Source organism: Manacus candei, unplaced genomic scaffold, assembly GCF_025592945.1.
Source record: "Manacus candei isolate 608988 ecotype Guabito, Panama unplaced genomic scaffold, ASM2559294v1 h1tg000011l, whole genome shotgun sequence".
NCBI lineage: Eukaryota > Metazoa > Chordata > Aves > Passeriformes > Pipridae > Manacus > Manacus candei.
The window spans coordinates 31,976,343-32,003,531 of NW_026138059.1; the positions used below are offsets into that span (position 1 = coordinate 31,976,343).

The window sequence follows — 27,189 nt, forward strand, 5'->3', positions numbered from 1 at the left end:
TCAGCTCTTCAGTTTGATAAAGTACGACAATTTCTGTGGTCTTAAAACTCACAAATGAAAAGTTTGAGTACCTGGCTCTTGAGTAAACAGCAAATATCATTTTGCAAGTTGATGTAATTTTCATTAAAAATGTAATCATGGAGTTACAGTTCTGTTTTAAGATAGTTTCAGTTGAATTTTAAGATATGTCAAATTTCTGAGAATTGTGGGTTTAATTTAGGCACCACCACGCTTGTAGATACTTGCAGTATATAACTGAATTATTTTAAATTAAACACTGTTAAGAAAGTAACAGTATTTAGGATATAAACTAGTTGTAACCTTTGTTCTTAATTTGTAAATTCCTAATTTAATTATAAATTTATAATATACATATAATTTTATATAAAAGAAGACATAACTGTTGGGAATTTATATAATCTATAAATTCATAATTAAACCTAAGCAAATTATTTCAGGTACCAATACAGAAAAGACATAAAAAGAGAAACAATGTGGACATAACTATTTGTTGCAAGGAGCAATTACTCCTTACCTGTTTTAACTTATTTGATAACTTTCCAGCATTGATGTAATAACACTGTGGCTCATACAATTATTAGCTTTCATATTGGTACAAATGTTCTCAGATACAAGTCACAGTTAGCAACAGAGCAATTTTCTCTTACTTAAAAACAACATATTGGCAAAATATTTTTTAAAAAGAGAATCACAACATAAAAAAAGTAGTGTGTGCCCCTTCTCCATTAATTATTTAAGGATTACTTGTCTATTTACATTTTTTGTAGTTTTTTTCTATAGAAAGTCTGAATAAAAATACATAACTACTCCATACAACAATTTTTTATTATTAATAGATCCACCACATCTTCTTCAGTGAATTCGCATTTATTATAAACTCTGTATCAACAGGTTTTATGGAAAAAAATCACTTTTAAAATCAATTTGATTTTATGGTCCACTAATTTGTTTCCTTTTTAAATGCATTTATATTAGCATTTGATTCTTCGCCAAATAGATTAAAATCTAATCTTCAGAAAATAGCTAAATTCTGAAAGTTGAGAAACCAAGGAAATACAGTATCAGGCATTAAGGTGAAATAGGAATGATCCTTCTTATCCAGGTAATTTTGAAGCTCCTGAGTAAGGAAGTGTAAAAACATTTGGCATGTCGATTACTTGGGAAAAAAAAAAGAGAGTCACATATAGAGCAAGGAGTTTTATGATTTAACCACAAGATAGGTTTGATGATTCACTTTACAGTGTATTTTAGTCTTTTAGATTCAATTTAATTGGAAATCCTTACATGTAACTTCAATCTAAAATGGCAACTATGAGAATGGTGTTTACACAGCATTAATATTAGTTAAGTTCAAACATATTAGACTAAAATATTTCTGCATGCTTTGACATAAAATTACTAAATATCTTACTGGTCTCCTGACTTTTTTAAAATTCTCAATCAAAGACCAAATAAAGTGTGTCTGATTGAATTTTTTGGAGTGGGTGGGAGTTATATGGCTGGAAGGACAAAGCTAAAATATCAGCCGCAAGCAGGAATTCTTTCAAAGTTTGAAAGGAACTAATAGAATCAGACAAATAAAATGGCAAGAAAATCTGCACACAACTACGTATGCATGTCCAATAGACTTATATTTAACCAGGGTATAATTATTTATAGTTTGCTTAAATAAGATACACAGAAAGGATCATATTAGAAGGCAAGTTCAAACCTAACAAGCTACATGAAAAAAAACGTAAATAAAGCTGTCAGGGAAATGAGAATAAGTTACACAAAGTAGAGCACAGACTACTAGTCACAGAAAAGTTGATAGTAGAAAATAGGCCCTTGATTGAAAAATCTTTTTTTCAATTATTATATGAATGAACAGTAACTGCAATGCTTGCAGAGAAAATCCATTCCTGAAACTCTAAGTGAGAGGAAAATCCCTCTTAGTTCCAGTCATAATCAGGCAGAGTCATTAGGAACTGCTACTCTGAATTCAGCTGTCGCCATGATGTCCTGGTCCTGTTAAGATGATGACAAGCAACAACAAAAAGGTAAGGATATATTATTTTGAAGACTTAGAAGAAAATTTGTTGTTATTTTTCAGGTTTTTTCTCTGCTCTTAATTCTACCTTGAAAGCAAACATGATCCAGTATCTTTCTGGGGATGATACTGAGCTAAAAGTAGTACACTAGTTGATGAAGCAGTAGCATTCATATTTTGTTTTTACTAGTCATAGAGAAGTATCAGAAACTCAATAAGAACTTCTATAGGGAAATAAAATCTAATAGCTGACACTTTGTTATAGAATATTATACAAACAAATAAATGTATGTATATTCTATAACTGAATCTTGGCCACTGAGTGGCTAAAATGACTCCATAGCATTACTTTAGCAATACTCTCCTTTCAATTAACATACTTTAAAACATATCACTCAATAACCAGTTTGTCTCAGTAGAAAAGAATCTGAACCCTTTTTCAAAGTCTGGCCCTTTATTTTATTTGAAATTATGACAAACTTGAGGGTTAAATCTAAAAAATGACAAAAAGTAGTATGTAGCACTATGGAAGATTTAATAATGTAATTGTACAGTTGGACATACCTGCAGTCATCTACTAGAGATGCTATATAAGATACATATGAGTTCAAGGAATACAGATATTAAAAGCATAGATATGAGGAGTCCTAGAAAAGACCAAAATGTCCTAAGAAATAAGAGCATAAATAAATTAAATTTGCATTTTGAATTCTTGGTAAAAATGAAATAATAGAGTTCTGAGTACTGGATAGCCAAGTGAAGAAGAAAAGGGGAAAAAGTACAACCAATCAAACAAAAGAGAACTACTGTGCAATGGGTACAGTTAAAAGCCCAGGAATATTACCACTGTTAACAGAGGATCACTGATCCAATATTTAAAAGCTATGAAAACACTAATCAAAATGTTTGAGAGAAACATCACATTTTCTTCTTGCTGCTGAGAATGTCAAGAGTTCTCAAAAGAGAGTTGGAGCTTTTTACCTAAAAACAACTAAAATATTCCTTTCTGATCACTGCCTGTCATAATATACGTTTAGAAACAATGCTGGAAGCTTTAGAAACTTTGATAGGAAGAGGCACTCAGTATATATGCTTCAAGAACTGGAAGACAGATGGATTGGGACCACATGGCATTTTGTGCTCCAAGTTCCCTTTCTCTTCTCTTTTAATTATTGTAGTCAATAAGTGTCAATAAATTTATCAAGCATAATCAATAAAGCGCACATGTTCCTGCTTTCAGTTAGCAGAGGCTTTGTACAGAATTGATAAAACTTCAGTTATGATTTCTCTAAACTTCTGCTCACATGTATGACAGTATCTGACACCACAGCAATCATTCAGTCAGAATGATAAGATGTTATTGTGCAAACAATAATTAAGAAAGAAGCATTGTTTAACTGCCCTCTCCCCAGAGTCCCTTCTTACAGATACCTGACTTTCAGATGTGTACCACATTTCTTTACGAAATTTACTTCCCTCTGTTTTCAAAGTAATAATGCACACCTGAATTTATTGACTTTTATGCATTTCATGATCACATATCAACAGCTAAATAAATTTAAAATGATTCTACAAATTGTTGAAAATTAAAAGAACTTCTCAGTGAGAGACAGACAGACATCCAGTGTGATTTAAAAAAAAGACTGCTTTATTAGCTGATTAGAGGTGCCCTGTATTAAGGTTAATGTTTACTTGTGATCTCTGTACACCACCAAGTGTTTGTAATGAACCAGCCCTAGCTAAAAATTGACATACAACACCTTGCTGAATGTTTTTCCCCCAATGACTTTGGTAAGCATTTACCAAATAAGTTGTAAAACAACAATATAGTGTTTGGAGGGTTAATTTAGCCTGTCCTAACTGTGTCAGAGAATATTATATTTCAGTGGCAAAATCTCTGTGCATTACATTATGCAAATAAGTTAGGAAAAGTAATTTAGAAGAGAGAGAAGCGGTTCCACAGTTACAAGCTGTGTAATTAGATCTGTAATCTGCAGTTCAAAGCTAGCTCTGGTATATATAGCCCTAGTGCTGAAAGCGTCTGCTGTTGCTCTCCTGAAACTAAAGCTTTTAAATAATAAAAAATATACAAGAAAGGAGAAAGCAAATGTTTCTAGATAGGTTACCTCCTCAAAATTTTCTCAAAATATAAACCAAATCAAACTTTTTCACTTTGTTTAAAATTCACAATGGGAATTGCCTGCATTCCCCAAGAGTTGCATATTCCAGGTTTTAATCTTTATGAAACATGTTAGTGCATCATCAAAGCAGTAAAAAGTGTGCTATTATTAAAAATATCTACAAGAACTAGTACTTTTATCAGAGATATGTAACTAGATGCTAGCAGGACTTCTATTTTCACTTAGAAGAGAAAAACACACCACATATACACATAGTAAAAATATCAAAAATAATTACTGAAAATTTATAATCCGGTACTTGAAATACATTTCTTCTGCCTTGGACAGTAAAGATGTTTGCACTAAGTTGTGCTACTGGAAAATACGTCTTTCAAACTGATATTCTCTATGATAAGTTCAAAATGGTGCATAATTATTTTCTGGGAAGCACACTCACTCTTTCAGGTACCTTTCCATCTTGTTATGAAAGTGCTGGTCACTTGAATGCTTGAGTTCAGCATCTCTGTTTAACTTAACACCTCTACTCAAAGACAGAAAGCCTAGGTTTTGCCACCCACTTTGCATCACACCTTTCAAAGAAATTAAGATGAAAGAATAATTTCATTTAGTTTAATGTTGATATTCATCTTATAGTACAGAAATAAGTGTCTATATTTTAGCCTCAAGACACTGTTTGGCTTCACACTGCTAAATCCTTATAATATGTTCTTTTATGTGCTATCCAGTTCTTGATCTTGGGTACTACTTCTACTGAAAATGAACAGTTCGGGATATAGAACACCAGATTAATCTGTCCAAATGTTTTCTCCCTTAAGGTCAGCATGAAACCTCCTCCAAATATTTTACAAAACTCAATCACTAATAAGGTTTCAACACTTTTCCCCAAGGAGTGTTAATGGCACCTATTTATGTTAAAAATATCATCCTTTGCACATCATTAAATGGAACCATCTCCTAGACTAAGTACTACTCACTAACATCTAGCCTTATTCAAAAGAATAATAAAACTGTTTATCTTTTGTGTTGCTATTTCTCCCTAACTGCCAAGGTACAGTTCCAAATTGTAGTGCTCAACATTTACAGAAGGAAAAATAAACTCTATGCAAAAACAACACACACACTTCCATAATAGCTCTTGATCAAAAATCAGTATGTCATGATTACCAGATCTAAATGATAGCATGGTAGTGTATAAATGTGACTTCCCCTTCCTCTCACTAAATCACTCATGAAAGTAACTCATGAAAAACTATCCAGAACTAGTAACTAGAAGAACAGCAATAAAGTATATGAAATAAGAAATTTTATAAGTTAGCCTATACTAAAGCTTAATAACTATAATGTAGAAATCTTACTTCTACTTTAGCAGATTTTTGTATTTTGCATATTTAAGTTTTTTCGCATATTAAGCAACACCATGGGAATGGAAAAGTGAACAGGCTGCATCACTTACTAAGGCAACATGAGAATTTGAATTTATTTGTTAATTATTTTAATTAATGTTAGTACATCTTGTATTTCAAAGAAATATTGAAATAATTCACATGTATACTAAGGTATTCTTTAACACTACAGAAAATTGGATTACTAAGCTGCCTACAAACTAGTCCTAATAACACATTTTATATATCCTCCCTTTTCTATAAAAAATTCTTCACGAGTTAAAAGCAAGCTGCATTTCCTCATCACATACAATTAAATAATGTGCATTAGAATACAGGAATTTTCATTCAAATCTGAGGAGTCAAAAATGCCAAAAAAAATTTTCAGCAGCAGTCACCATTAAAACATCTCTACATTCAAAGGTTTCTTGAGCTCTGTCAGGCTTGGTGCTGTGACCATTTCCCTGGGGTGCCTGTTTCAGTGCCCAACCACCCTCAGGGGCGGTTGTCCCCTGACACAACTTCAGGCCATTCATGAAACTCTGTGTAAAGAGTTATGGTAAGGACACTGGAACTACTTTATTTTTTTCCTATTGGCCCTTCGTACATTTTGCTTTGTGTGTTCTAAATCTATCCATAAAAAAGGTTCTATCGCACACATTTTGAAATACCATCATGTTTCTTTGTATTACTCCTGGGTTTCCTCTCCCTGATTTAACCTTCTGTATGCTTCCTTTTAATGTTTGAGTTTTGTCAGGAGCTTCTTTCTCATCCAGACTGACTCTGGGTCATTTTGCTTGATTGCCTGTACATCAGGATGGACCGTTCTTGAGCTTGGTAGATCTGATCCCTGAAAATCCCCCAGCTCTCCTGCACCACCTGTCATAGGATTCTTCCCAGGAGATTTCTGAAAAGGCCAAAGTGCTGTCCTGCAGCCAGGACAATGCAGCTTTTTACCTTGTTTCCTCCATCAGAATCTTGAACTCCACCATGCATGGTCACTGCAACCAAAACCAGCATTCAGATCCTCAACCTGTCCTTTTCTTTTTTCCTAAGTACAAACCCCAGCACAGCATCAACCTTCAACAGCTTCAATCATCTGCGCTGGGAAGTTGTCATCAGTGCGCTCTGGAAACTCCGTGGACTGCTTTTGCCCTGCTGTGTTGTCTCTCCAGCAGATATCGTGATGGTAAAGTCCCCCAGAAAGACCATGGACTACAAGAAGCCATGAGGCTTCTTCTAGTTATCTGAAAAAGGCCTCATTTACTTTATTCCTGGTCAGAGTGCCTGTAACAAAATCCCCCAATAATGTTGCTTATGTCTGTCTGCTGGCTAATCCTCCTCCTAAACTCTCAGGTGGCTTATTAGCCATCCCTAGACAGAGGTCCAGCTATCCCTGCTGTACATACAAGCAAGTTTCTCACCACCCTAACTTTGACCTTACTCAAGATTCCGTTTCCACCCTTTGCAGCACTCAGTCATGTGAGGCATCATATCACATCTCTGATCTCAATGCGGTCTTAGCTCAGCAACTGGATGCAGACCCCTGATTTCTCCCTTTAGTTCCATATGCTGCATGCTGCAGTGCACAGGCATTTCAGAGAGGCACCCAGTTATGTTCATGTAAAACGAGACATTGTGTCCTCTGCCCCTACTAAAATTGAAAGATATAAGGGGTTGGTGTCATTTCCTTTCAAAGATGTTGATTAAAGAGTTGTGGACCCATAAGTTTGACATTGAGCCTCTAGCATTAAAATAGGAGATTCTGATAGCATCAAACCTTTACACTGAAGAAAAGCCAGTGTGCATGCAGCAGCACTAATGGGAGGATGTTTCTGAGTAAAAAGTACCCATACGAAATGTCATGACTCTGCCTTTATATTTTTGTACAACAGCTACATACATTTTCCACTAATGTGGAAATAGTTTGATTTAATGCACATCAGCAAGTTTTAAATTATTAAATACTTTTAAAAATACAAGCCCTTGTGTTTACAATATTCTTTTATTATATTTTTAATTATATTAGATGACATAAAATAAATACTCAGTTTTGGAATCAATGCTTAAATATGGATTCTGGACACTAAAGAAAACCTGTTTCAGAACAGTATAATGGGATCTATGCTATCTTCCATTTGTAGCATTAGCCAAATATATTACAAATTGCAAAGGAAAAATGAATAGAGTGAAAATTAAAGCAGAGGGTAAATTAGAATAAGACAAACAAACAATGCTTTACTGACTCCTATAGGTAGTAGAAATTATTCTGAATTTTAATTGACAGGATAGAATAGAAATAGCAATAACTATTCTTGTAGAGAAAATTAAGCAGGAATAGCTAGTCTATTTCTATGCAAATATATGTCATTAGGCAGTTAATAATTGCGTTTTTGCAGATGCCAATGGACCTGAACGACAATTATTCTTCAAAATTACAAGTGTCTTTTCACTGCAATTTTTTTTTCAAAAAACAAGATCATGCAATAATTTGTTTCAAGTATTTCCCTTTGTCCTGTTTTGACATTAACTATTTTGATTTTGTACAATAAAATGTTTCTACATTATAATAAATTACATTTTTAACAAATATCACTCCAGAATAAGAGTTATGTCTACTGTCTCTCTTCTTATGTTTTCAAATCTATTTATAATTACATGCATACCATTCATAATATGCACAAATAACTCAGGAGTCAGTAGTGATAAGCAGATTCTATTCAGCTTTCCTAAATGAAAGGAACATGGAGGATACTGGAGAAAACCTTTATATCTATTCCCATTCCTTTTACTTAAGTAAAAGAAGATTAAGAAAATTTCCATGTCAGTCTCTCTACCTTCTGGTTTTGTACGATCCAGTAACATAAACTTACTAAACAATTAAAGAACAGAATTGTTATGTGTTCTAGTTTATTTCTTATCAGTACCAATTTAAAAACAGACTTTTATCCATATTTTTGCTCCTAATCAACAAGTTCTCTAGATCATCAGAAAAGCAAAGAATTGTTTTCAAGTATAAGCAATGTTTTTAATATGAAACTTAATAAATTTATGAAGAATTTCAATAATGCAATAGTTTGCTAATGGTAGTAAACTGTGCTAGAACAAAGAGTATCTCTCTCCTGAACCCACACTTTATATACCTAGTCCTTCTCAAAATATCCTACCCTAAATAACTATGTCATAAATACCTCCTGACTAAACTGCATGCAAGTATACAAATGTAATATATTCTGGAACCATCTTTTCAGTACCACACCATCGTGTATGTGAGAAACTTCATACTTTGGAAAGCGATTAGAAGTATAAAGTCAAAGGAATCTCCTAATGCATCTTAGTGAAAATTTATTTCTCATCCTCATGGATTCCTCAAAATACCTTATTTTCTACAGCATCCTGTATATTTCAAATTAAAACCCACTAATTGGATTCTCTAATTACAACTGTTAAAACTCTGTGACAGGCCTAAGGTCTTGGTGGACAGTAGCTGCCTTTTTACATTTTGAATAATTTACATATGCTTTGACAATAATCAGGTAGTTTATTAGTTGATACTATCTATTATATTAAACTAAGCACACAGATCATTTTCTTTCAAGGCTACAGGGCAAGAATTTTCAAAAGTTTTGAACCACTAACAATACTCAACATGTCTTCTGGAGTATCATTTAATCTTGTCATTGAATTCTTAGTGGAAAACAATATAGAGCTGACAGGAATCCACAGACTTCCACAATCTTCTGGATTGCTAATGGTCTGCAGAATCATGTTTGAAAAACAGCTTATAATACAGAGCCAGTAAAAGTTATTGCATATGGCTGCAAGACTGGTCAAGTTCTCTTTACCATACTTGTAAGCCGTACATCTATAATTTACCACTTAGGTCATCCACAAAAGGCCAACTGGCTCAAGATGTAACCATCTATTACTTTGTTTAAATATAATTTTAGGCTATGAGAACTTTTTCATCTGGAATTAAGTTTGATTTTTCTTGCTTTAATGATTCAATGCAAATTCATAAAATCAGAAGAATGATAATAGAATTATTCTTAAAATATAGTAGCACTTGCTACCTTAAACATTTGTATTACCAATACTGAGAACACTGTGAAACTGTGCAAGACTACAGACATAAAATGAACACCTCATGGACTCATAATTAATGGCAAGATATGAAATTGGTGCTTCTGGTCTACATAAATTCATTGTGAACACCTGAGCACACACATGCAGACAAACTACTATATAAATACAAGCATATATGCAAAAATTAGCATAAGGCATAGAAACATTGCACACATTTAGAAAGCAACTTAATTGAAGACTTATGGTTTTTCATATACATAACTTGTTATGGAATCCATTTCCAGCAATTTCCTCAGCTGTTCATAAAGGCAGCTGACAAGGTAAATGTTTAAAGCCAAATAGATTCAACTAGAAAATATAGAGGAAAATAGTACGTACATATCATTTGACAATAATATGAAACATCTGCTATAAAATACCTTTTGAAGTGTATCTTCTACATAACACATCAAAACAGGATTTTTAATTAAAGTAAGATACAAAATTTCATTTATACAGGCATAAGATTATATTAACTGTTATATCCCTAAAATTGCAAAAGGCAGTTATTGTGGAAATGAAGTGCGTAAATAAATGATGAAGATGCAGAATATAAAAGCAATGCACCAGCACTGAATTAGTTTGCAATTTTGTTAAAGAAAGCATACATACAAATGGCCATAATTGTGCAAAAACTGCAAAAGAAAACTATCCTAAAACTCAATTCTTCACTTAATCAGTTGACAGAGAAATAACATTTAAAATCATCAGTCATAATTCAGCTATCCTGCTGGACCACTTTACCTTCTGTATTTGCGTATTTTTATTCATACATGTGTGCATATATAAATATAGAAGCAATATATACACATATCTATGCAAATAAGCCACACCAGATGATGAAGGAGAAGCAATCTGTACAGATACAGAGGTACAAAAACTCAGGCTGAAAAAAGCTTTTTAACCTCTAAGATGAATGTCTGGGAATAAAAAAAAAAAATCTAGATGAAGAATACATTTTAACAAATTCCTGTTAACTTGTCAGAGCTATTTGTCCAAAGTATGCTATAAATACTATTTTACCCAGGAAAAAAATACTAGGACAAGTTTAATTCTCAAGGTACTAAGTTCCAGAGAGAACTCTGAAGAAAATACTGTTTTATTAAATCTTATCTCATGACATGGCTATAAAAGCATTGTCAACAGTTCCAGTAACTAAGCTTATTAAACTTTTATCTTCACACAGCTTCTGCAACCAAATAACAGCTGGAAAACTGATAATAAAGAAATTTAATCCATCATTTTTACAGATGAAATTAATACCTGTCAAATTCACTTTTGACAATCTAATATAATAGTTTTAAATTAGCTATTCTGTTTCTTTTTTAAAGATAGTGTAAGAAAACCAAGATGACGCTTCTTAGTATTGCAAGATTCAAGTCAAGTATTGCAAGTAGAGAACAATTACAGACAAAGAGAATGTTTTATGTGTAATATATATTGTAGAACCAGTTCTGACTGTATAAGTTCAAATGTAATTTGTTTCTGACCCATGACATAAAAAAATCCTGATTTGAAAGAGTAAAGTATTAAAACTCTGTTCAAGGTGGTACTTAGAAATGATTTCAAAATTAAAAAAAAAATATATCACACCTCAATATTATTTCTAGTGAACTAAATGCAGACCAGTGGTATAGAAAAACATTCTAATTAAGAACATAAATTCTAATTAATAAAGCAGTCTTGATCTCCAGAAAACTGCATAGTAACCACCCAGCGCATAGACTAATTAAAAATTTAACCAGTATACACAGCTGTATTCTGCACATTCATGTAATTTGAAAAAGATAAAAGGTAAAGCTTGTCACAGGTATATCAGATGCAGTTGAGACAACACTGCAAAAGCAAAAGCAGAAGAGAACACAAACCAGCCAAATGTAAGAAACTAGCTCAAATGAGAAGAGCGAAAGCTCAGAAACTAAGGTACTTGAAATAGCACTTTCTTCAAAAGTTAAGAAAATTGAACAGAGATAAGCACAAAATGGGCAGTCCAAAATCACCCCTCATAGTGCATCAATGAGAACAGATGGTTTGTATAAGGCCGTTCATTGTTTTAACTATTTTTTGTCTACATTTTCAGTCCCAGCAGTGAGATTCCTGGCATGTTAATTCAAAAAAGGTTGTTGTGTCTCCACTGGTTTACAGTTACTAAAACCTGCTCCACTCAAGTTAAGTGGAGTTGTTGCTTATTTTGTAGGATTACTATTACTGCATTCCCTTTTTGATGTTGTGGTGAGGCTTTCAATGCTATTTAGCATTTCAAAAGTCCAGGTTCTTAGCAACAGACAACTTGGCATCTTTGGCCACCTGAAAAGCTCTTCCTTGCCTAAAGAAACCACTGCTTGTAAAGCCATGATGCATTTATGTTCTGACACCTTGAGTCTTAATGCATGCACAAACAGCAAGGTCAATGAGAACCGCAGAAAGACATTAGAACTTCCATGGAACAGTCAGTTTTTGCTATGAACTGAAGATGCCAAGCTCAGTGAGAAAATGAACTTGCAAGAGTTTCAGTGAGTACCAGAGCTAATAGAAGAAAAGTTAAAACAGATAATGTCATGTCAGACTTACACAGAAAACTCTCAAAACCAGTGGGAAAGCAGGCATTCATTGTCTTAAAAGGAAGTTTCAGAAGACAGGAGAATGCTAAAGGCACTCCAAGTTGAAAACAGTAATAAACAGACAAAACAGCAAAGGACCAAAGTGCATTGGGTAAGGAATCAGGACTGAAACTTAGATATCTCTGACTGAAGATGAGTAACAGAGTACTGAAGGTCAGAAAAAAAAACTTATAGAAAAGTAAGGTGCAGACAACAAATAGAGGAGACCTGCTGAAACAACACCAAGAGCAAAATAAAAAAGCAAGTTCTTTTGAAGGCTTAAATGATATCAAAGAGAATCAGTTATGAGAAAAAAAAGAACAAGAAAATGCTGTAAAAAATCCCAAAACAGGTGAGAAGTCTGGGGAATGTGGCCAAAAATAGTTGTATGGGTGCAGTTTGAGGAAGTACCTCATCCAAAAGCTTCCAAGGACTTCAGCAACAACTTTTCTAATTTATAATACAAGAAATTTACTTTTTTGATTGAATCTTCAGACAAAATAAAATAAGGAAAAAAGAAAGGATAGCAAACATATGGTTCTGACAAACTCAGAACAGCAGAGTATTTAAGAGGTGATGGGGACAATGGAAGAAACATAAGAACATCCTGGTAACCAAGATAAAGAGATAAACCAGTAAAAGTCAGTAAGAGCAGCAGATATAATGGAAGTGAATCTATGTGTCAGAGTAAAAAAGAGTTAACTCCTCAGGATACTAACTTAAGCAACTGAACCTTGACAAAGACAGCAACAGCTCCACATTTTTTAGATGAAGGAATTTAATACAAAGTCAAAATTGACACGATATATTTCAGAGGAATAACCTTAAAAATACTGTTATTTCTCAAAACTCCTAAAAATACAGTTGTTTCTCAAATCATAACATGACAAAGGTGTTTTCGCCCTCATAAATTGTGAAGATAAAGACAGTATGATATGCATTGTCCTAAACTGGCTAATAATGCAATGTTTCAATTTATTCTAAAAATGATGTTGATAAGTGCAGTCTTCAGTCACTGCAGATAGTTCACTGTCTTTGCTGATCTTGTGAGGTTCTCTATAGACTGTCTCAGAAAGGTGCTACCTGCACACCAGAACTCGTTGCCATTAAATGCCCTTCTCACAGGGCTGTAAAATGCGAAGGTTTTTCAGCTCTGTAGCTGAATTAGAGCTGTTAATGCATGTGGCCCACGACTGGTGACTGTCTGGCAAAAGACAGCTGTAATAACAGGGAATGATAATTTCAGTCACTTAGCCTTCATCTAGCCTTCAAGTGAACAGTATACTGGAACAGAACTGCTGGCAAAAATAAGTTACCTGTAACTGAGCCTGGAGTCGCATTCTTTGACAAATGGTGCACAATTTTTCCTTTCTTCATTAAAAGAATCTTTGATAGAGATAGAAATAAAACTCCAAAAATCAATCCAAGAAGACCTAGTATCTTTTCAGATAATATCAGAACATAGCAGATTCAAAGTACAACATGAAACTAAATATTCACCAGCTAATATCAAGCATGGAAGGACAGTTCCAGGAAAGCAGACTTAGCAGCACTAGAGGTTCTCACTGAAAGCAGTCTTAAGAAGTAGGATCTGCCAGAGAAACCTTCTAATGGAGTTCTACATCATTAGCAATTCTACAAAATGAGCACACTGACTTAAAAAACACCTGAAGACCTTTGGGACGTTTTCTGATCTTAGTTCTTCAGTCACAATAAGAAGTTTCCAGAAAAAAAAAAGCTAGAAAACTCAGTAGGGCAAGTCATCTATCAAGTTTCTTCAACCTAAACAAGAGGAGAACTGTGTTATAAGACAAATGCTTTTGTTTCAGTTGCATTTGGTAACTCAAAGTGAAGCCTACAAACAAGATATCTCATTAGTTTGAGCAGATGGATCAAAATTAAAGACTGAATCACCAACTCTTAATTTCCCAGTTGCGATGAAGAACTTGAAGTCCTGTAGAAGACAAATGTTGAAAAATCAACATAAAAAGCTTCTCTCCATCTGTCAAAACACATGCCTGTAGAATGCAACTACCTCCTACCAGCCTTAGTCTTAAAAAATGAAAACACATGTACGTCTAATAAAAACACATGAACACATAACTGCAGTCAAGCCTTACACTGTAACCCATAATATGACACTGACACATCAGCATGACTTCCATAAGAGTAAATTATTTGGTTCTGGAATGGTAGAATTCTTTGAGAATGAGTTAAAAGAACAGTAGATAAACAAACAATGTTGAATTCAATTTATTAAGACATTCCAAAGACTCTGGTCAAGAATCTTTAATAGAGACAATGTTGTGAAAGTTTGACGGCCACAGGAAGGTGTACATTAATTCAAGCAACTTTAGAAGGGGAAAAGGGTTTTTTACTGATTCTGGTATTTCTTTCTTGCATTTCAGTACAAGACAGAACAGAGAGGTTTCTGGCTCTCTGTCACAGATCACTGCCTGAATAGATATAAAATCTCAACCATCTCCTAAATGTCATACAGATATATAACAGCTGTGGAAATTTTTCTTTAATACTGGGGGGAGGGAGGAAAGATATGAATACATCTTTCTAAGAAGTATATTTAGGGAAAACGACAGCTTTGTTAAAAAGAAAACAAACTTTGCACACATAGAATATTGTGTGCACACATATTCACTTGTGTGAATAAACACAAGTTTTATGGATCACACAAGCTAAAAGAGTTAACAGAGCATAACAATAGCCTGTGGTGAACGTGGACACAAGGTAACAGGTTTCTAGAAACTTAGAAAATCAGAAGAAGGTGTAATAACTTTAGAGTATCAAAGGGCATTATCAAAATTGTTAAAAGACACAAAAGAAAGCCTTCCTAGTGTAATATTAATCATATTCACTCATAATACTCATTTTACATTATGGGGCAGGCATCTCAATGTAGATATATCTACATGACCTGTTTTTTTTTCCCCACATTTTTAAATATCTGCAGTTGGTTTAATGATTAGACAGATTTGTCACAGCATACTCACATACTCACTAAAAGGAAAACTCTAATTTTTAATGTGGTACAATACTACATACTATAATATAATTAACTGTATTAGGATAACTAGTTGATATACTTGATTCTGCATTGTCAAAGCCTGTATACCAGTATTTGTATATCATTCGTTTCAGGTTATGAATTTTTGTTTCATAAATGTCAAGACCAATATGTATTAAATACTATGAAGAAAAGCCCAGTGTAACTGGTTGCTATTTAGATGCGTACTTTAGAGAGTATGTGCAACACAGCAGAATGAACCTTTTCAACCAAAAGAATTTACAATCATTTGAATCAAATTAATCTAAGTGTTCTGAAATCAACATTTATATAGCAAGGGAAACCATACTTCTGCTTTGTCCATACAATTTTCAGAAACTGAAATCAGCAACGTCTGCTGCTGAAACTTTAACATTTAGTAGACTGCCATTCTTCACTCAACCTCTTACAGCTGTAGCTCATGCCTTAAAACAAAACACTAATGCGTTCATCTGCCAGTACAAGAACTAAAACTAGGATTAAACAACTAATTGTACTTATTATATAATATTACTTATGTTTGCAGTCCGTTTTTTCCTCAGTGTGAAGAAAAGAGAAGGGAAGAAAGGTGCAGTAAACATGCTGGAACAGCATATGACTTCCTACTGGGAATCCAAGATAAATTACTTAGACACTACTGATGTAAAGAATCTGCTACCTGCACTACAGCAAGTGAAAATACACGAAATAATAAGAAGAAATGAAAGATAAGAAACTAAATGTACTTCAGTGTTAGGAATTTGGTAACGCACGGGTATAACTGACAATGAGGAGAAAGCAAAGTTCCCTTGATAGTGCTAACAAATTTCAATAACAGGAAAATAACAGCATTTCCATATGTCATCTTCATGCAAGTTTTCTGAATGTAACAACAGTAACTGACAACAACAAGAGAAGTGGAAGAATGGTGTAAAGTAGGGCGGGAAGGGGGGGTTAGAAGGACTAGGAAGCTGGCTGAAGTATTTCCCCTTCCCCCCCAGGTCATAAACCAACTGTTCATCTTTCAAAAAACACAGTGAATTTTTTGTGAAAAGGGCAAAAAGTGCAATTCTTAGTGTGACTATAGGGGACAGAGTTTCTGCCTTTTATATATAGGTTATTTAGTGAAAAGCCTCTTCAAGCATCATAGTGCACTAGCATTTTATATTGCTCTAAACAGGTGCCATACCTGCTTTATGTGCAAAGTTCTAACAAAAACAAGACATTATGTGGGAGCGATTCAGGAGCACAATAACAGAATGATAAACTATTCAGGCAAATAGTTAGGCCCACAATCTTAGCAGAGGGGAACATCAGACGTGAAAATTCACTGCAGAAACCTCTATTGTAAAGCAAAATGAAGGATGACTTCCCTTAAAAAGAAAACAAAACACGAACCCCAGGACGTATCAAATGACGGATGCTGAGCCCTTATGCACTATGACTTAAACATTGCGTAATTCTCATCCCTCATCTCTAACAGGAGAGATTGAGATTTGAAAGATATGTGAAAGGCTAAGAATATAATAATTAAGTTATGTATTTTTAATTTTTTAAATCTTTAAATGTACCTCAGTGTAAGGTGTTGTAATTTTAAAAAAATTGACATAAATATACATTAATTACTTTGAGGATATGTAAAGTACCAGGAATTTTGACCTCTGTTAGAAGTTAACACTATTTAGTCAGTTTAGATTTTCTTGTATGCTATTTCTATGAAGTGTTCTCAAGGTTAGAGATTATCTCTGAAGTAACAAATCTTCAAAAAAGAAACTCTTAACGCATCACTATGATCATCAAAACTAACTTTTTTATATATATGTTCTGAATGGAAACCAAAACAAAAAATAAATACCTGGTGTCCAGCCATTATTTGCTTCAGCACATTTTCATAACACACTTCATCCATATGATTCAGCTGCTGCACCTGAAAAACAAACATCATAGTCCATATGAAAATAATTTCTATCTTTATGTATTTTCTACAACATATCAAGCAATTTACAGTGATCCGTAAAAGATAAATTTGATTACGCAATTAAATATAAAATATATAGATTCCCATTCCTAACTATAGCATTTTGTTATTTTTAAATTCAGAAACAGAATATGAAAATAAGTAGATAAAATATGAGTAAGGGCAGTTAATAGAAAATTTATTATGTCACTTTGCTGGTGTTTTTTAATGACCAAAGAGAGGTAACCCCATTCCTTAATTTATCTGTTTTGTATTAAGGAATCTTACTTCTACAGGATATTGAGGAAATATCAATTTAATATATCTTATCTAGTATTAAGGTCTTCTATTTGGTACATAAAAATAGTTTCTACATTGCATTTGTATATATTTATCTACAGGAAATTACTGGTAGTTTAGTTTTTTTGCCATAGAGAACAGAAAATTCTTCATAGCTGGGTCATGCACAGAGAACAGTGAGAGTACCATGTAGAGAATTTACAGTTAATGATAAATAAAATGTTTAAGGAATATTTTGGCTGAAATAAAAAGTATTCTTCAACCTACTCTAAAGATTTTTTTTTCTATTTCTTTAATGCATTACAATATAAACAGCATGTATCTACTTGAAAGCACCTCAATATCAAGGTTGTGGCAAATCAAAATAAATAAGTCCAAAATTAGAGCAATCACTCCATTCTTTATTTGTGCACTTGTGTCTTATAACCAAATTGGTTTGGCACAAAAAAATGTTTTACAAGAACAAAGCACGCAAAAATTTGAAAAAGTTAATTTAGTACTTGGAGTTATGTAGACTAGCTGAAAGTTGAAAATCACAGCTTTAAAAGAGCTTTAGAGGAAAGCAGAGAATGTTCCTATTTGAAATTGTACTAGTAGCAAAAAGACGAAAAAATACAGACGTGTGCAAGGGACAAGCAGCCAGTCTAATTATTCTGAAAATGAGAGGTGAGCATTTTTTTTTCAAATAGTAGCAAATGAAAATCATTAAGGAGAAACATATATAAGCAGTGCATAAATACATATGGACATACATACACACATACGCATACATACAAACATAACTTTATATTTTCTTTGCATTTATACCTAAAGAGAAAAAAATAAAAATGCATAAAGAAAAAGAACTGACATTAAATAAAAAATATCTGACATTACCAGACCTCAACTGAAGAAGCCCAGCTTTAGTCTTGGTCCCATATGCTCTAAGAATTTCAACATACAGAGTTTCAAGAGCTTTCCCAGCTAACTTCTATGCATAATGAATGCACCAGATTGTCCTTGCCTTTGAAAGCTTTCCTAGAGTTTGCACGTGATTCTGTAAATAGCTAATCAGCTTCAAATTTTTGGGGAGTTTTTTTGGTACAGGATTTCAGAAAACTGTGGCAAAGCATCTCCATAAAGTAACTAACAACCTTCCATCTCCTTGCAACTCATTAGTATGGATATAGACATAGCACTGACTGCACTTGCTGATGTCCTACAATAACTTCTCTTGATTCTGTGGTTTCTTACATCGCCTTCCTCCTCTCATATAGACCAGAAGCATGTTGATATTGGCAACAACTTGGCAACTTTAGTATTAGGTGTTATCTTGAATAGAATTCATTTTCAAAGAGGTTTAATATTTTTACTTTTTGCTTGCTATAAAGTGTATTATTTTGATTGCAAAATATATTATGCTCTATGAAATTTGTTATGACAGTCTTCTGAAAAGCAAAAGAACTCCTGGCTGTTACCAAGACAGTCTGCCAGGTATTCACATTTCAGAATAACTACTACCTTCTAATATTTTCTCATCTCCTTATGTTTCTTTAGAAAACTACTTTTTTTTTAATAATTTCAAATTTTCCAGGATTATTTATATATTTCTTTGATTTTTAAATAACAAATGCACTCTAAAGGGAGTATGAAAAAATAGACTATCTTCTTTTTTCTTACTATACAGTGGAATTAAACTAAATATTAAAATCAAATAGCAGTGAAAGATCAACGAAAAGCAACAGCAAAAAACATTGAAGGTACTTAAATCAATTAATGAAGGTTAAAATATGCAAATCATGGTAAGCACCATATGGTAAACTATTCTTGTGTGTATAGATTTAAAACATCTCCCTACAGTTGTAAAATAAGTTCCTTTCCTGCACTGCAGATGGAATGACTACTTAAATAATCTAGTAAGAAAAGCAATGGCCATTTTTACAAAAACCAAAAAATATGCTATGATTGATTAAGCTATGAAATTAACATTTGATTGAAAATATTTTGATTTCTATTAATTTAAACCATAGGTGAACAAGTTTTCTAAAAGTTAAGCTATATAAGCTTTAATTATCAGTTAATTTGTATAAATTCCTGTATTTAAAGAACTATAAATTACATGTCAAGTGGCACTGCACTTATGATTTCTAATAGGAATATTATATCTGATCAAATTTATTAATGTTTCCCAAAATGAGCAAGAGCACAAAGAGTAAAGAAGTCTACTTAGAGACTACTTTAAATACGGTTTCTATCAAATATGTACATACAATAATTACTGGCTTAGCATGCTAAGGTTTTCATCAGTAACTTATATCCAACTAGTATTAACGCATGTCATGTTATTATATATATACAGATTTAAAAGAATAGTATTTTTCTTATAATGTTCCTCATGCATTCTTACAGCCAAACAGGAAGCACCACTGTTTCTAGGGAAATGGAAAACTGAAATGAGAGAGGCAGCTGCTACAGCAACTCCGCAGTCGAAGATGCTTCAACAAGCAAAATTTGGTAGTGAAGAAGAGGCAATGCAAAGCTAGATACCCTTGTATTCAAGTGCAACAAGGCCTACTTACAAGTATTGTAAACAGAGGTAATAAGATTCTTAGAGCAACTTTCAATTATGTGTACCTTTATACAAAAGAAAATATGCTTCATGAAACACCCGTAGCATAATAAACCAGTACCTCCTACACATATATATATAAAGCATGATCAAAACAAACAGCGACCCCTTCTTTGGCATTCACGATTCTTTACCTTATTGGTTGTCTTAATTCCTATAAAGGTTTGCCCCAGAGGTACAGGTCGGAAACGGCCATCAAAGTAGAACAGTCCAATACAGGGATTGACGTGTAGAAATGTAGCAACATCAAGATAATTGGGTAATGTAGCTGAAAGGCCCAAAATCCTAATCATACTTTGTGTAGATTCAACCTATTAAAAAACCAAAAAACCTGTAAATTATCCAAGTGTTGTAAGCCAAGAAATCAAGCAGAGTTTTAAAATATCCCTCATAAAATAAGCAGTTAATACTTTCTACAAAAGGTGAGCAATAGATGTGAGTTAGTGATTATCTGTGTTGAAACTAGAGCATTCTGCAATTCCATCAAATCTTGCTTATTCAACTATTTTATTGTACTTTTGCCCTCCAAAAGGTTAGCAGTCATTAACTGACATGAAAGAACAACAGCAGAAAATTGGTTTTGTTAAGAAGGGATATTCTAATTTATAGGCAAAACTGGGACACACAATTTGGTATCTTTTCTTTCTTAGTCCAAATCACACCACAATTCTGAAAAGAAACAAGAATGTTATTCATGTCACTCCTCTTTTTTTTGATTTTTGCTTCTGCAACTCTTTTAGACAATTTATTCCAGTTCTCTGTAACAGGTGTTTCTTCCTTTTTTCTTCCTTTTTTTTTTTTTTTCAAATTACTCAAGTGTTTGGTTTACACGCCTTCCCATTTGATAAGGGACAGAAATGGTGCTTTACAACTAAACCCTCTGTTCCATATAAAAGCCTGCATATTATATGTATTTCCAGGTAATTTTCAAAAAGAATGAAAGCAGACAAAAGACCTGAATGAGGAAAGTATGCAAGAATTTTCCCTTTTCCTTCTGCAATATTAAAAGTTGTGTAGGCTGGCTCACAACTTTCTTACTAGCATAATTATTTAGAACCAAAGTTCATAGTAATTTTCTTCTGAAGGCTTTTTAGACACTGTAACTGAAGCCATATATGAGGTTCTCAACTTATCTCAAATATGTGAATGTTTCAAGATGAGTAGGGTGGGTAAATTCTACCTGGCTAAGTCCTATTCAAAACAATATGAGGTTTTACTTAGAATAGAGATTTTTTAATCACTCAGATGTTTTGAGTTAAAGTGAAAGAAATGTAATTAAAACAGACAAATTGAAGTTTTCAAAAAAGGCAACTAAAAAATAAATGAAGAGCATTCTCAAGGAAGATAAAATACCCCATACTATAAAACAGACCTGAAGAATAACAAGCACACCAAAATAACAAACTAAATCCCCAAGTAAACCATTCCCCAAACTCAGAATCGCAGAATCAACCAGGTTGGAAAAGACCTCTGAGATCACATTGTCCAGCCTATGACTCAACGCCACCCTGGTCAACTAGACCATCTAAGAGTCACATTCAGTCTTTTCTTAAACACCTCCAGGGATGGTGACTCCACCACCTCCCTGGCAGCTCATTCCAATGCCCAATCACTTTCTGTGTAGAACTTCTTCCTCATGTCCAACCTAAACCTCCCTGGCACAGCTTAAGACTGTGTCCTCTTGTCCTATTGCTTGTTGCCTGGGACTGACCCCTTTCAGGTAGTTGTAGAGAGTGATAAGGTCTCTCCTGAGCCGCCTCTTCTCCAGGCTGAATTACCCCAGCTTCCTCAGCTGCTTATTAAAGGACTTGTGCTCCAGTTCCTTCACCAGCCTTGCTGCCTTTCTTTGGACACGCTCCAGCAACTCAATGTCCTTCCTAAACTAAGGGGCCCAGAAGTGGACATAGGACTTGAGGTACTTGAGGTAATATCCCTCTAATCATCTTAAAAACTATTATGACTCTAAATCTTTCCATTAATTTCTCTAACCTCTTTCAAGGCCATCCAAAAAAAAAATCTTTATTTTTTCACCATCTACTTTTATATTTGCTTAGCAACAAAAATATAAATAATTTACACATATATATATAATATAATCAAAAAGTAAAAAGAGGTATATTTGACCTAAAAGACAAAATAACAATCGTTCCAATTATTTTATGCTCAGATTGAATTAAAACTGTAAACTAAATGCCTATGTGTCTGCACATCATCACATGCGTATACAGAATGAGGTGCTTTTATTTTTTTAATTATACATGGCAATATGCAAACAGCAGTGACTAAAACTGTGCTAAACTTAAAAATTAAAAAAAACCAAAACTACTTGAAGACGCAACCATACCACATGAATTATTTTTGCATTTTCTCTGTGATTATAATTCAGTTTCAACTATTCATCTATTATTCATCTGTCCAAGCACTACAGAAACTTTATTTTTCATAATGGTATTTAGAATTCTAACACATTTTTATAACAGAGTTCTCTGCATACATTTTTCAACTACTTTTCTGACTTTCCCTTGAAGAGCAAGCATTAATGTGTTTTGCTCTCAGATGCTTCTAAAGAACAGTAAGCACTGAAAGTGCACAGATGCCTTTTGTAAATATGGTCCATTCAAAAATTAATATTTTTCAAGTACTGGATAACTTATTATTTGGTCCTAAAAGTACCAATTCATATACAAGACACCATGAACCTACAGTGTTTTCCTGAAATTGAAGTAAAAATTACTGAGAAGACATCTTCGGATGACAAAGCTTTCTTTTTACGTTCCCTATCACTGGCTGGTGGTATGTAGCTAAGTGCATTTTCTTCACTACTGGAACACAATCTCTGATGTTTTATTCTTCATATGTATTGAATTATCCCAGTAAAAATATAAGCACCATTTGAAATTAGGCTTTCTTTGAAAAACTGAACTGACGCAGTGTCTGCACATCATGTTCTTTAAAAGCCTTATTATGTTTTATTGATTTGATGTTACACTGGAAATAAGAAATAAAATTGCCATAACTTTATTTACTTGACATATCTAATTAGTATATCTAATTCAGAAGCATTCATGATGGCACGCAGAGAATTGACAGCATGTTCACCAGACACGTTCACAGAACACGATTACCACACCATGAAATTCCACGTATACAGAAAAAATAATCGCAAAAGAGCTCTCCGGTACCGATTTCCACACTCAAGCATCAGCTGTGTTTACAGTATAAATGATAAGGGATCAGGTATGGGAAGTGCCTCTCTGGATTGTAAATTGATCACATCAGGATCATTTTCTTCCTAATAAGTTTTATGATTTGCATATCATCTCATTACATTACAGTTGCCACTTGAGAGCATATGGAGTGTACACAGAGATACTCTTTTATCTGACTTCTAAAGTTCTCCCTGAACTTTGTGATCTTGGCAGCCTTCCCATTTCCATGTATTAAAATATCACATTCACGGAATGAATTACAATCAAGCTGGAAAGCATATCCCTGATTGTTCAACTTGAGCACAGAATTAAGCGAAGCACACAAGTTTACACATTTTAATCTTTGAAGAATTGTCTGCTGGTTAGAAATTAATCTGATATTCAGAAGACCCAGGATCACTTCAACACACTTGCTACAGTTAGTCTGAATGCCCTTCAGATGTACACTAAAGATACTCAGAAAATTAGACACAAGCATTTAGTTATCAGTCCAGATGTGAAAGAAGATGAATTCTTTACATGGGTTCCTGAGTCCCCTATTCAACAGTAGTAAGAATGAAGTACTACATATGGGGATTCATATTAGTTACTAGTTGGATACTATCCTACCCACAGAATGGCTCTGTGTCTCATTCTCTCACAGGACCTATGTTATTTACATTATCCAAAACAAAAGACAAAGAGAAATGTAAAAAGAACCAAGAAATGCTTAGAACATTAAAAAAGAATTAAACGTGTTTCAAAATTACTAATCAGTTGTTAGAATGTTTCATCAATGTTTCCTTGTTTATTGAAATACTGGTTACTATTAATGAAAGAGTTTAGAAGTCAATCAGTCCCCATAGGTGGCAGTTTTATAGTTTCAGGAAGAATAATAGAAAAAACCAGTAAAATTGCAAAACCAAAAGTACATAGTAAAAATGCAATTACTAATACTATTTTGAAGATTCTGTATAGGATGTTATCTGCACCTCACTCTGCACAGAATGCATTTGTTACTAGGCAACCATCTAGTTAAGTAATTTTATTAGTTTTACTCTGCTTCCAATGAACCCTGAAAATACTCTGATCTCAGTCGTCCATTTAGAATATATTTAAAAATCTAGAGGTACTGAAAAAATGTAACGATGCAGAAAGCACTATCAGAAGCCATATTATTTTCCCTCAGCTAAATATTAACTATGCATTGCTTTGTCTTAAGAAATGACATTTTTCATATATCTATTAAGAGATTTCTAGGCTGGGTACAGTGCCACGTCAGTTTTTCCTGACTGACAAAATACCTTTTCATGTTACTCTTACTATTTTGTTCCCAAACTAGGAAACAAAAATGCCTAGGAAGCCTTCTAGAAATTAGTTTTACTGCTTTACCATAATATGAAAGAACACAAACATATGACAATCACTATTACCTTTTAAACTCCATGGATATATCACAAAAATGGAAAACCAGTCACATATCGATACTAAAAAATGACATGCAGAATGACTTCCTGACATCACTGTCATGTAAAATAATAGAAAAGCTTCTGAAGATTAATTCCAATATCTGATACTTAACATTTTCCAAACAAATGAAGATTAGGTTTTGTTTTAAAAAAGTAGTTTGTTTTTAAAAAGTCATTTTTACACAACTACAAGGCTGTGTAAAAGATAGCAGGATAGATCCAGATTCATGTAAGACTCATTAGACATATGGCTGCATAACATACTTTTTAAAAATAACATCACAGAATAGCAAGAAAGCCTATATTAAATTTATCACAAGCTGATGAACTGACAGATTTTAAAGAATTGTATAACTGAAAAACAGCAATTAAAAAGGGATTCCTCTAATTGCTTTCTAAGCCCAACGCTAATCAATAATTTACCTATGATACACAGTCAAAAAATAACTGGTGACAAGAAGAGCAGGTGATTGACAGAATTAATATAACTGATGTGTGTGTCAGGCATACAGCTAAATCTATGTTGATAGTCCCATTCAAATTAAATTTCTTTTCATTTACCTCATAAGACACTATTCTCAGGAAACATTCTTATAGCAATGAGTGAATCCTGCAGCAACTACAAAAAGGGTTTGTTTGAGGACTTAACAAAGAAGTATATGAATGCAAGCTGAAAAGATGATGTGCTAGCAAATTAAGTACATGCAATTCTTAAAGATATAAAAGGGATAGAACTGAGTATAGAAGGAAAATGCAACAAAACACAGTTTTGTTGACAGGTTTTAAAATACAATTGTGAATATAAGAAAGTCCAGTGAAAAAAAAGACCCACAACACTATTTTTTGAAAAATTATTGCAGAAGGCTGCAGTAACCTTGTTTCATCTGCCCTTTAAGAAAAGATGCTGAGAAACTTGATTAGTCTATGTAGGGAATATCAAGGAGACAAAAAACTAACAGTACTCACTCAAGCTGAGAAATGAAGAACCAAATGAAATGCCAGTGCCATTCTAGATCCAAAAGACACATATAGGAACTACAGTGGGTTACCATTAGACACAAGATATACAGAGCTAAGCAGCTGTATATATATATATATATATATATATATATATATATATATATGTATATATATATATATATATAGTTCATTAGCTATAAGACTTGACTATTTTTTTTTAACTGATCAAATTTTCATCATCAAGAATGGGATTCCAAGCACACAGAAATTTCTAATTTGATAACAATTAGACATTGGGTTTGGGTGAGAAACATCTGAACCTGTTTGCTTGTGATTTACAATTAGAGGTAAAAAAGGGAACCAAAGGGACAGGAAAAAAAAAAAAAAAACGTAAAGGAGTTAATAAGGCAGTAGAGATATTTAAAATGCATCCAGAGACAAGAAAACTACAGCTGAGATGGAAAGTTTCCTAAATAAGGTGTTATGAGGAAAGAAAGCTCAGAAAGGAAACATGAGAATTTCCAGGGGAAGGAGAACTTCAACATCTCATGGTCAGTGCAGCCAAGGCTGCCTTTGATCTTCACTTCCCCAATGAGGCCCTCCTTTCCTCATGAATACAAGGTATAGCACAGTACCACTGTTGGCTGTTCTATTGCCTGAAGGAGGTAGCTCTTATCAGTGTATTCCAGAAATCTCCTGGATTGCTTGTACTGCTGTATTATCCCACCTATTACTTATTGAGCAACTTTATTGATCTAATACAAAAACATAAAGCAATTGAAACTTAAACTTGAAGAATGAGACAATGATGGCAACAATACTTATGTGTCTAAGATGGGAGCTTTGGTATCCCAAACTCTGAGAATGCTTTTACTACGGATTTTCTTTTATTTAATTTATCATTCATATACTTGAGAGAAGGTGTCAAAATTCACGTAATCACTCAAGTGTAGTATTCAGTATGCTTTTTGTGAAAAATATACATAAGCAGCAGTCATCAAAATCTCTGAATAATTATGATAAAATAATCCAGTGGCCTTTAAAAGCAGACAATTTTTTTCTTTCAAGATAATAAGCTTAGTACATTACTGTAGTGTGGAAAGTTTGATTAAAAAGTTTAAGCATTTCAGTTTTACATCTGCATTATGCTCTGGACTAAAACTTTAAACATCAAAGCTATAAATTGGATTCAAAGAAGTTGTTTGATGTTATACCTACAGTATATAACAGAGCTCAAAGCAATTTTCCCACCAAAATGTTTAGCAAAGTCAATTTAAATCACTTGCAAAAACATTCTCTAAAATTTGAAAAGTGCAAACGTACACAAATATAGTCTTTATTCTGCCATGAGTAAAACTCAGTAATTCCA

General features: G+C 33.4%; 1 protein-coding gene across 3 annotated transcripts in view; it reads right to left on the reverse strand.

The window, feature by feature from the left end:
* The window catches only part of ASCC3 (activating signal cointegrator 1 complex subunit 3), a 264,382-nt gene that overhangs the window by 131,056 nt on the left and 106,137 nt on the right, over window positions 1-27,189 (reverse strand). For all 3 annotated transcript variants that reach the window (XM_051778158.1, XM_051778157.1, XM_051778159.1), the window contains exons 12-13: window positions 20,338-20,514; window positions 17,194-17,265 (exon numbers count right to left, since the gene is read on the reverse strand). In XM_051778158.1, the coding sequence (XP_051634118.1) occupies window positions 17,194-17,265; window positions 20,338-20,514 (249 nt within the window). The remainder of the gene's footprint in view (window positions 1-17,193; window positions 17,266-20,337; window positions 20,515-27,189) is intronic.